At 43.0% G+C, this 11,950-nt stretch overlaps 1 protein-coding gene across 2 annotated transcripts in view; it reads left to right on the top strand.

Annotated features, from left to right (window-relative positions):
* LOC110502583 (anaphase-promoting complex subunit 1) overlaps positions 1 to 11,950 on the top strand; it is a 55,684-nt gene that overhangs the window by 34,911 nt on the left and 8,823 nt on the right. For both annotated transcript variants that reach the window (XM_036960177.2, XM_036960176.2), the window contains exons 28-41: positions 252 to 370; positions 2,000 to 2,271; positions 3,082 to 3,316; positions 4,752 to 4,843; positions 5,136 to 5,270; positions 5,927 to 6,009; positions 6,263 to 6,341; positions 6,687 to 6,761; positions 7,190 to 7,251; positions 7,362 to 7,452; positions 7,526 to 7,579; positions 7,719 to 7,912; positions 9,343 to 9,429; positions 9,962 to 10,079. In XM_036960177.2, the coding sequence (XP_036816072.1) occupies positions 252 to 370; positions 2,000 to 2,271; positions 3,082 to 3,316; positions 4,752 to 4,843; positions 5,136 to 5,270; positions 5,927 to 6,009; positions 6,263 to 6,341; positions 6,687 to 6,761; positions 7,190 to 7,251; positions 7,362 to 7,452; positions 7,526 to 7,579; positions 7,719 to 7,912; positions 9,343 to 9,429; positions 9,962 to 10,079 (1,696 nt within the window). The remainder of the gene's footprint in view (positions 1 to 251; positions 371 to 1,999; positions 2,272 to 3,081; positions 3,317 to 4,751; positions 4,844 to 5,135; positions 5,271 to 5,926; positions 6,010 to 6,262; positions 6,342 to 6,686; positions 6,762 to 7,189; positions 7,252 to 7,361; positions 7,453 to 7,525; positions 7,580 to 7,718; positions 7,913 to 9,342; positions 9,430 to 9,961; positions 10,080 to 11,950) is intronic.

The raw sequence follows: 11,950 nt of genomic DNA, 5'->3' as shown, positions 1-11,950 counted from the left end.
ATTTTGTGTGTGACTCCAAATCCAGACCTCCATGGGTTGATAAATTTGATTTCCATTGATAATTTGTGTGATTTTGTTGTCAGCACATTCAACTATGTAAAGAAAAAAGTATTTCATAAGAATATTTCATTCATTCAGATCTAGGATGTTATTTTAGTGTTCCCTTTATTTTTTTGAGTGGTGTAGTTGTGTTGGCTATTGTTCTGATGCCTTTCTCTCTCCATCCCTCTCTCTGCTATCTCTCTGGGCAGATTGTTGCAGCTTTGCCAGCGTACCATGGCTCTGCCAGTCGGCAGAGGCCTGTTTACCCTCTTCTCCTACCACCCTGTGCCAACGGAGCCCCTACCAGTGCCCAAACTCAACCTTACTGGTACTGTATCCCTTAGGCCTTTCTCATACCTGTGTGTGTCTGAGAGATCGTGACTGTCTTCAAACTAGTACTGGCCAATATATCAAATTCATTTGAATATATGTTTTTGCATGATATTTCAAATGCCTGTATCGCAAGAATGACTTTTTTTTGTATTTTTGGTGCACCTTCTCATTTACACCAGAGAGCTGAATATAATGACAAGATGCCCCTACAATGGGAGTCGTTGTCCCAAAACCGGGAAGGCAGGCGACAAGCTTAGGTCCAAAATGAACCTTTAGAAACGCATTGGGCTTTGCCTTTTCCTCTCTGTTTACACACACCAAGCCCCTGCCACTCACACCAACAAAGTTGAGAGATCACATCTTCTTCTCTGACAAGTGGTTTCAACTCGCTATTTGCATTTGAGGTTTGGTCCAACAGAATTGGTAATATGGCCACTGAAACACATGGAGACATTATTTTACTGTAACAGAGAAGATAAGCCTTCTAACGAGACCCTTTTTTATGTCTCAACTACACAAATTGTGCCCAGAGCAGACACTACTAAAACAGGAGTATCAATGAATGTTGATTCTGGAAAATGAATGCTCATTTTAGCCAAAGACTGTTATACTAGCTGTCTAGTCTGTGTTTTCTAAATGTCTAATAAGCATAAAACACAATTTTATAAGGAATGGGCAACTCGTTCTCATTCTGAGGAATAAGGTAGGCCACTTGATTTCAACATCTGAACAAAGTGGACAGGCTAGCATGCTGGTCAAACAGTTGGAGACGGACAGAAGGGTGTGTTCATAACGATTCAACTGTTCTACCTTGTTAGCTAGCAAATAGATCCAAATTGGCATATATAAAGATCAGCAAGCTACTCACTAGCACGTTGACTTGTGCTTGAGAGATTGTTTGAGACATGTTTTGAATTTTCTATAATGCCTGCTACAAGAAGTTAGTCATTACATTTGTAACAAAAAGGGCATTTTCATAGAACGACTTGAAAGCCAGATCAGGGATTATTGCAAAAAAGCAGGTTAAACTATTTTGATAAAATAATTGAATTGTTAGTGGGGCTTATATTTAGCCTTCATTTCACACGCCCTCGATTTTTGAAATGCAGTGTATTTGACATTTACTTGTACATGAAGCTTATTTAGAGAGAACATCGAAATCGTGAATCTTAAGTTTGAAGAGAAAAAAATATATATTTTTAGGCCATATTGCCCAACCCTACTTCAAACACGTTTACAGAAATAGTTATGACAAAACATCAAGGACAGGAATATGTTGTTTTTCCTTTGAAGATCTGAGTAAAAAGGCTTTTCTCAGTCTGTCTATGCAAGTTCAATCTCTGGGTGCGTTTTTAACAGCAGCCCACAAGAAAGCTCACAAAGCTCACTTTAGTCAGTCTGGATCTGTAATTACAGCTGGTGCTTCAGTGTGTTGCATTTTAGGACAAGGGAAAGAATGCAATGTGTGTGATCACTGTGATGAGAAGCAGAAACTTATTTTGAACCCGGCAGGCCATGTTTACATTGCTCCTTGGTGCTAATGTGATTCTGGCCTAAATGTCGAGCATGCATGCGTGTGGAGTTGGTCAGAATCCGATATGGAGTCCTGTGTTTCTGGTGACAGGTCGTGCGCCCCCTCAGAACACCATGGTAGATCTGAACAGCGGGAACATTGACGTTCCTCCCAACATGACGAGCTGGTCCAGCTTTCACAATGGGGTGGCTGCGGGCCTGAAAATCGCTCCGGCCTCCCAGGTGGACTCTGCCTGGATCGCCTACAACAAACCCAAGAGCCCCGAGCTGGCCAACGAGTATGCAGGCTTCCTCATGGCTCTGGGCCTCAACGGACACCTCACCAAGCTGGCCACACTCAACATACATGACTACTTAACCAAGGTGAGCATGCATGCAAACACAGGTTCTGCGGTTGAGTTTAGTCGTGTACCTTTTCTCATTACATGTTTTGAAGCTTCTCTAGATTGCACGTTGGTTTTAGCAGAAATTGTCTCTCGGCATCCTGTTATTTTTCTCACATGAAAGTGGGAAGGCCTCAGCGCGCTGAGAGCAGAGTTTCACTTTGACTTTTCCCTGGCAGTGACGCATAGCAACTTTCTCATTTCCAGTTAGGCCTGCCATAGAAGGCTGTGTGGTCATATCTTTCACATCTCTCAGCTCAGGAAAGATCAGTGGTTATTTACTACAGTATACGATTTTACTACTATTCTCATTCTTGCTAGCTTATCACCTGTGCCAGGACAGATGAGCCTACATTGGAGCACAACATGTGAACTTTTAAAGGTCTGCTGCTGTACTGTTAATTAGGATATAGTACAGCAGTCTTTGATGGCTGAAAATTAATATTGAATTATTTAAGTATGAAAGGGATCAGGTGATTTACGCAAAATTAGTAAATTAGTATTTTGTTACGTAGCGTAATTCTGTGATGAAGGAGAAAATAACTTATTTTAGACTGAACTACAGTGTAGTTTGGTTCCCCCAAAAAGAGGAAGAGGGCAAAAAATGACCTCACTCAACACATGTTGAGCAAAGAGCTGTGATCTGTTATAACCTCGTTGTTTTATACTAGCTCCCCATTCAGCCCTACACAGTAACTCATAATCTCTCTATTTGTTAATAAACAAGTGAACCCCTCTGTGTATAAAGTCCATGGGGGACTAATGAAAATGGCTGCCTGTGTGTCCTCAGGGCCACGAGATGACAAGCATCGGGCTGCTCCTGGGTGTGTCTGCAGCCAAGCTGAGCACCATGGACATGTCAATCACCCGCCTGCTGAGCATTCACATTCCCGCACTGCTCCCGCCCACCTCCACTGAGCTGGATGTACCGCACAATGTTCAGGTGGCGGCCGTGGTGGGCATCGGCCTGGTCTACCAGGGCACAGGACACCGCCACAACGCGGAGGTGCTGCTCGCTGAGATCGGTCAGTGATAGATACATCCCTAATGAAGTAAATGTTTTGTTGTCCCGTGGGGATATTTGCAGGGAGGAGGGCATACAACACTAAATACAATACAAGAAACAAACTGTTTTGACATGGAACTGCTGGTCCCACTTAAAACAAACAACTTATAAATGCTTTATAATTGCATATGTAGACTTCAGATGCAACAGATGCGTCACATATCATTTATAAGCTTATGTCATGTTGTAAAGGGTGACATAACAGCACCCAACGTATGATGCATTGCACAACCTAATTTCTTATGAGATTTTAGGATGGTTGCGCAAATTGTTGCGTTTAATTCTTGAAGTTTTACTGGGAAATGTCCATACAGCATCTGCATGCCAACCATTTAATTTCATGGGGATATTAATTTCGATCTTTAGTTAACAACAGTGTTGTTTTTGAATTATGTACGCTGAGCAAATTTTAGCGCAGATGGTGTTAGCAAATCGCACATATTTTGCCTAGTGGTGCGCGCTGTTGTTTTGGCCGCATGAGAGAGAGAGATTCGACCATTTGTACAATCATCCAGTAAGAAATTAGATGTTTTTTTGTCTTACAGTAACTTTCTATGCTATTCGGTTCTGTTATGTAGAGTAATATCATGTGATCTTGCAGACATTGATTCGCTCATGCGCAGAATCATCTGAACTTTAGCTGTCGGAAGCAGGGTTTCTGAGAACTCTGATCCGCAGCCTTGCCCTTTTATTTATTCACCGTCTTGATTTAACCTGGTCAGTTTACTCCGAGCATGTGTCATTGGCTTAGCATCACACTGTAGGCCTCACATGACAGTTACCCCTGACCTGCTCCAGGCCAGAACACAAGGTTTTCACCAGGTATGGCAGTTGCATCACATCAATACAGTTTCACACTGTTTCGATGGGGCAAGTCATTTCAGGTGGAATCTCACACTTCATATCAGCATCTTAATTTGCATGGGTTATGTCAGCCTTTTATAAAGCACATTCTTTTTGTAGGAAATGTACATAGTGTGTTATCACATTTAGCAGTGCACCCTACATAAGGAGCTGTTATGTCACCCTTTAATAGTCCCTTTAGCTACAGTATGCTTAAGCCAGATGGTTTGTGAAGCGTCTATGTTGTGCCTGGATATTGAATAGATTATAGGTGCTGGTGCTCCAGCCATGATTTAAAAAATTGTCTGGACTGCTGAAGGGGGCTCAGTCCTTAGAATGTACAACTGAAATGTCTAAGGAAGGTTCAGCACGACAGCCTTATTCTCTGCAATGATATGTATTGCTGTCACGTTTCGGAGCAAGCTTTGTTGTCAAGGCAGAACTTTCTCTAAGATGCGTCAGCAAAAAAATATATAATTGAAGTAAAATGTATTCCTTCAAATCTGGTGCTTTGATGATGGAGCTTATTCCAAAACTGCTGCTTCCTGCAGGTCGACCCCCTGGTCCTGAGATGGAGTACTGTACAGACCGCGAGTCCTACTCCCTTGCCGCTGGGCTGGCCTTGGGCATGGTCTGTCTGGGGGTAAGTCTAGTAGTACACACTGCAATTACACTACTGGATCAGCTCTGAAGTAAGTTACTTACTGTACTCCTGTGTATGTAGAGAGGTAATAGAAAGAGGAAAAGTTCTTACATGGAAAGCACTCTTCATACGTCAAAAGGCTGAGAAATCATAAAAGGGTGCTGAATGAAAAAGGTGACTAAATGCATCACTAGCGTTCACTCAGGATGTGGATCATCTAAAAAAAACAGAAGAGGAGAGTTTCTCAGTCACTGAATGACCCCTTCCCCTCCCACCCTCTCTCTCTCCATAGCATGGCAGTAACCTAATAGGTATGTCTGACCTGAACGTCCCTGAGCAGCTCTACCAGTACATGGTGGGGGGGCATCGACGCACCCACGCCGGCATCAACAGAGAAAAACACAAGTCCCCCAGCTACCAGATCAAGGTAAAGGGGGAAAAAAAGCAAACGGCGAGACAACTTTCCTCACTTGTAGGCTGTTAGGTTCTAAATAAACGGAGTAAAAACTCACAGATGACTAGTAAAGCTCAAACCAAGTTTATTCACCCACTGGGTCACACAGCTGCATAAGACAAAAACATGTTCCCACATGCACAAATATGTATACCCCCCCCTTTAGACGGAGTCTCCTCCTTTCCTCTAAACATTACATCTTTGCAGGAAGTTAAGTGATGTGGGTAATAAACTGTTCCTTCTCCCTTCATGTGACCTGACCTCAGCCCACATTCCTCACTAATCCACAGCTATCCACCCTTATCAGTGACTGCAACCATGTGATTGCCTTTTCCCTTAGTAACATTCCAAGCCCCTGGCTCATATCCAAAGTCCATTGACCCCACCATATACATTCCTCCTATATATAAACATTAACTTATGGTGTAGCAAGTATTTCAAATTACAACCCAACAAAGCCTACTGTCCAGTTCATCCCCATCTAACATATTAACATTTTTCCTGATGGCACAAAACCAAGGTCTGACAGAATACACTGCCCATATACTTTGTCCCAACTGTGAGGGTTTCTGGTTATTGTCTCGGGTTGAAAAAAAAAAGTTAACTAATGCCCCTGTTCTTTGTGACAGGAGGGTGACACCATCAACGTGGACGTCACCTGTCCTGGAGCGACCCTAGCGCTCGCCATGATCTACCTGAAAACCAACAACAGGTGAGAATGGATTCCACCACCACCACTCTTATTCTCATATTAGATTAGCCTTCAACGAGACGCAATGTCCTATTCTCTTATACTTGACTCCACTCAGCATGCTCCCTGTAAGTAATGGACTCCATCTAATCTTACACGGTGCATCACAGCACATCTTGTCCCCAGCGCTCCAACACATACAAAATTACTTCTTCAGTTATAAGCTATCACCTGGTTCTGGCTGTCATTAACACCTATTGTCACCCCTTCACAGGTCTATCGCTGATTGGCTGAAAGCTCCAGACACCATGTTTCTCCTGGATTTCATCAAACCAGAGTTTCTGCTTCTCAGGGTGAGTCAGTGCAGAGAAGCTCAGCTACTGTAGCCACTGTGTACTGGCCACTACGGACCTGCCTTATTCACTATGCCAGACCCCAGAGTGTGCAAAGCTGTCAAGGCAAAGGGTGGCTACTTTGCAGAATCTAAAATATATTTTAGCTTTCTACTTGATTCCATATGTGTTATTTCAGAGTTTTGATGTCTTCACTAATATTCTACAATGTAGAAAATAGTAAAAAAATAAAGAAAAACCCTGGAATGAGTAGTTGTGTCCAAACTTTTGACTGGTACTGTATATAATTCAAAATGTCTGATCCACTACTCTTACACATTGTCACTGTCTCCTCTCCCTCCTCAGACACTGGCCAGGTGTATCATCATGTGGGATGAGATTCTACCCAACTCGGAGTGGGTGAGCAGCAATGTGCCTCAGGTAACTGCCCTGAATATGCACACACGCACAAACACCTCAGCTCATTAGACACAAGTCACTGCCAGCACAAACCTCTACTCCGGACAAGTGGTAATATCATTTCGGCCTCGGGTTCTTGGGGTGAACAGTGCAGAAGGCCCAGTCCATAGACATTAGAGGTTCAATCTGAGGCTCTTAATGTGGTTAGTTAGTCATGCTGTGTGATTAACTTGTTAATTAATGACATCAGTGCTAATAAGGAAACTAAGTTTCAGTCCTCAAATGACTCTTTACTGCCAAGCGCGCACGACTGAGGCAACAAGGCTCAATGGGATTTCCTCCATCTGGACCCATTTACACGTCAACAAGATCAAATTAGTTAATATCCCCAAAACAATGATAACAATGATTATAGAATCAAAGATCGGTTTGTTTTGTTTTGAATCCAGATAATCCAAGAGAACATTGGGAACCCAGTGGTTTCAGAGGATTTGAACATGGAAACTTTAGCGTGAGTACAAACTGACTTTACGTAAAGTTTCCTTAGCTCTCTCCGCATGGCTGGATTTGAGTTGGTGTGTTTAGTCTCATAATGATGTGTGTGACAACTCCTGTCCTCAGCCAAGCCCATGACTACATAATTGCTGGAGCATGCATGGCGGTGGGATTTCGCTTCGCTGGCTCGGCCAACTCGGACGCATTCGACTGCTTGGTAAGAAGACCGAACTTCAAAAGAAGTTAATTATTTGGCTAGTTTGTCTCTAACCCTTCTGTTTCTCGCACAGTACAAGTTTGCAAGGAGTTTCATGCAGTGTTTGACATCAGCGACCGCGACGGTTGTAAGTTTCACTGCTTTCATATTTCTCCCAACCATAATGTCCATTTACGGCAATAGAATACACTCAAGCTCCAAATCACCACAACCAAATTTTCTCACCTTGACACTTTCTGTCTGTGTCTCTGTCTCTCCTATGCTAGACGGGCCACTATAACCTGCAGACATGTCTGAGCATGGTGCTGCTGGCCCTGTCCATGGTGATGGCTGGCTCTGGTAACCTGAAGGTGCTGCAGCTCTGCCGCTTCCTCCACAAGAGGACCAGTGGAGAGATGAACTATGGCTTCCACATGGCCCACCACATGGCCCTGGGCCTGCTCTTCCTGGGAGGAGGGAGGTGAGACATGTTTCAGCCAGCCTCTCCAATGGTCTCCAATGGCTCTCCAATGGTCATAGCTGACATAAATATTTATTGTACTGTCTTTTGCATTGAAAGTAAATCAAACATAATCTAGTCAAGGGATGTTTTACTTTTCACCAGTCATTTGTATCCGTATCAATATTGATTGAATGTTTTGCTACAACACGTGTATAATGAGTTCATGAGAGGTGTCCTGTTCTGTGAGTGTTCTTTATAACAAATAGCTCAAATATCCCAGGGCTATGCAAACAGTGACTATGGGGTATCTAGTTTTATGTAACAATACTCATTACTGATGCTAAATCTGTCTCCTTATCAACATTTACTGGACAAACCCTTTGATTTTAGACTTGCTGTTTTTAGACTTGCTTATTTTAGGGCTGACAATTGCAGGCCCACAACTTCAAGGTTGCAATTTGAATGCCCTTATTGTAGTATTCTCAGTCTATTCCGGCCTTGAACATACGCCTGCGTAAGGATTGATTGTAGTGGGGAGCAGACATATGGCGTCTTTCTTTTAATCTTTTCTTGCACTCACTCTATCTTTTTTCTCTCTCTGGATGTGGTCTGTGGAGAATTATTTCATCCTGCATAGTAACCAATCACCATACAGCCCTGCCAATCTGGCTTTCATCATAGAACCTGAAGTGAAACATTTATCTTCTCATTTTGTGTAGCTACAGAGTTCCACAATGAGCCTAGTCTCAGCATAGGGAATGGGTCAATTCAAACATAGTAATATTGCTCAGGGACAAGTTTCTGAAAATGTATTTGAGAAGCGCTAAATGAACAGCCATTCTCAGTGAATATGTTACTCTACAGTTCAAGATGAGATCAGTGTTGAGCAAACATAAGTTGACTGTTGCTCTGTATGTTTGTGGGCCTTGTTATCAAGCTGACTTGTGTAGTAAATAGTGCTGTTTTTTTCACCTCTGTCTGTAATACACTTTGTAAAAACAGGAACATCCCAGCCAGTTCTCTTTATCCGTTGCCATGGAGAGTGGATGAGTGGCAGCTCGTGGGTTGAGAATTAATCTCTTCAGTTGGTATTTTAAGAGGATGCGAGGCAACCCCTCACCTACACTAACCCGAACAAGTGATTTTTCTCTCCAAGCCGACACAATGGTTTGAACCAGCCTAAGCACACACTTCAGTGCAGTCATTTAAAAAACTTTTTTTTTTTTAAAGTAGGGCTTTTATGAGCACAAATTACGTCAGGTGCCTAGCAATTCAAAACTGTTTTGCCCAGGCCAAATTCCTCATTTGTTCTTTGGACCTATTCGCCAAAAAAGGATTCTATTGTAATATGTGCCAACATCAACACTGATGTGATGTGCCTGTTTGTTTACATTTATGTCTGTATCCATGATGTAGTAGTCTGATGTTATCCCATTGTCCTCTCACAGGTACACTCTCAGCACCTCCAACTCGGCCATCGCTGCCTTGCTTTGTGCTCTCTACCCCCATTTCCCTGCCCACAGCACAGACAACCGGTAAGACACAACCTCAGGGAATACAAACAATAGGTACAGCTTATCAGAGCTCTAAAATGTCAGGATAGACAGAGCTCTAACGTAACGGCATAGACTTTCAATGACCATAATGAATGTGGTGTGTACTGTTTGAAAGTATTGCTGTTTTGAGCTGTAGATTTTAAGAATAACAAAATGGGCTGTGTTACATGAGGCGAGATAAGAAAGTCATCAGAACTTCTACTGACAGAGCCAAGTCAAGCGCTCTAAGTCCATGACCATAATTAAGAGTAGTTAAAGAATACCATATAGACGAGGGCTATTCAAGTATTGCATATTTTTCGTTTCTACCTGGTAGGTGGTTTATCAATTGATTTTGTAAATGATTAGACAATGTTCACTCATCTGGTCAGTTCCGGCCGGGTCTGACTCAGTTGTTGATTAAATTTAATCAAGTTGATTTGATTTAGAAGGAAAGGGTGAAAAGCAGCAATGCTGTGGCCCTCCAGGTCCTTAATGTAAAATGTTTGTGTGTGTGATCTCTGTGCTTCAGGTACCACCTGCAGGCTTTGCGTCACCTGGGTGTCCTGGCGGCTGAGCCTCGTCTGCTGGTCCCAGTTGATGTGGACACACTGAAACCCTGCTACGCCCTGCTGGATGTCACATACAAGGTATTCAACTCAATGAGTTAGTCCCCAGTCAAAATACAACCTGTTGAGACCAATGCATGGTCATAACGCCCATTTAGTGTCAACCTAGCTGTGTCTGCTATGACCTTCATATGTGATACCTTCAAGATGAGTCTGACTCATTCATTCAGAATTAAAGCCACGTGTTAAAACAATCACTGGAGACCCATGAACTTGAAAATGATGAAACTAAACAGGTGTTAATAGAGGGAAGTTAACATTTTGGAATGCACTTCCCAGTTTCAGTTTTACATGTACTCATCTGAACCCTCACTATAGAGTTGATTGGTACAGTGCGCACTTGTATTAGTAAGAGGCAATAGCAGAAGTGTAAGCTACATGCAATTCCTTAGAATTTGGCCCTGCTAATAGTAGTAGCAAGCAACTGTTGACTTCCCTATTTAATAGTGATCTTGTTACACAGGAGAACTCAAGTTGAACCTTTTCACTCTCATTTACTGAGGTGTCCGTCTGGGCGCTCTCTTGCGTCATAAATGTTCCTGTGAACATAGCCGTAGTTGTCACTTCCTCTATTTAGCCTTATTTGAGGAGGCTTTGGTACGGTGTGTCTGTCATTTCATTATTAGCCTAAAATTACATGCGCACAATTTTTTTTGCTGCCTTTATTTAACGATTTAAGAACAAATTCTTATTTATAATGATGGCCTACCAAAAGACCTCCTGCCGGGATGGGGGATTAAAAATACAAAAAACGTTAATAGAAATATAGGACAAAACACACATCACAACAAGAAAGCCAACACAACATTACATAGAGACTGAAGATGACATAGCAAGGCAGCAACCCATGACAACACAGCATGGTAGCAACACAGCATGACAAAAACATGGCAGCAGCACAACATGGTAGCAGCACAAAACATGGTACAAACATTATTGGGCATAGACAATAGCACAAAGGGCAAAAAGGTAGGGACAACAATACATCACGCAAAGCAGCCACAACTGTCAGTAAGAGTTTCCATGATTGAGTCTTTGAATGAAGAGATTGAGATAAAACTGTCCAGTTTGAGTATTTGTTGCAGCTCGTTCCAGTTGCTAGCTGCAGCAAACTGAAAAGGCGAGCGACCCAGGGATGTGGGGACCTTTAACAGAATGTGACTGGCAGAACAGGTGTTCTATGTGCTCAATATATTGTTCTTGGGCACAGGGACATACAACAAGGTAACCTGCCTAAATTACTACCGACCCGTAGCATTCACGTCTGTAGCCATGAAGTTATTTGAAAGGCTGGTCATGGCTCACATCAACGCCATTATCCCAGAAACCCTAGAACCACTCCAATTTGCATACCACCCCAACAGATCCACAGATGATGCAATCTCTATTGCACTCCACACTGCCCTTTCACACCTGGACAAAAGGAACATGTGAGAATGCTATTCATTGACTACAGCTCAGCGTTCAACACCATAATGCCCTCGAAGCTCATCACTAAGCTAAGGACCCTGGGACTAAATAACTCCCTCTGCAACTTGATCCTAGACTTCCTGATGGGCCGCCCCCAGGTGATAAGGGTAGATAACAACACATCCGCAACCCTGATCCTCAACACGGGGGCCCCTCAGGGGTGCGTGCTCAGTCCCCTTCTGTACTCCCTCTACACTCATGACTGCACGGCCAGACACGACTCCAACACCATTAAGTTTGCAGATGACACAACAGTTGTAGGTCTGATCATCACAAAGACGAGACCGCCTATAGGGAGGAGGTGTGAGACCTGGCCGTGTGGTGCCAGGACAACAACCTCTCCCTCAACGTGATCAAGATAAAGGAGATGATTGTGGACTACAGGAAAAGGAGGACCGAGCACACACCCATTCTCATTGACG

The sequence above is a fragment of the Oncorhynchus mykiss genome, chromosome 23, assembly GCF_057628025.1.
Source record: "Oncorhynchus mykiss isolate SJ-2025 chromosome 23, ASM5762802v1, whole genome shotgun sequence".
NCBI lineage: Eukaryota > Metazoa > Chordata > Actinopteri > Salmoniformes > Salmonidae > Oncorhynchus > Oncorhynchus mykiss.
Note: the sequence above shows the minus strand (reverse complement) of the source record. Positions and strands in the feature narration are given on the sequence as shown.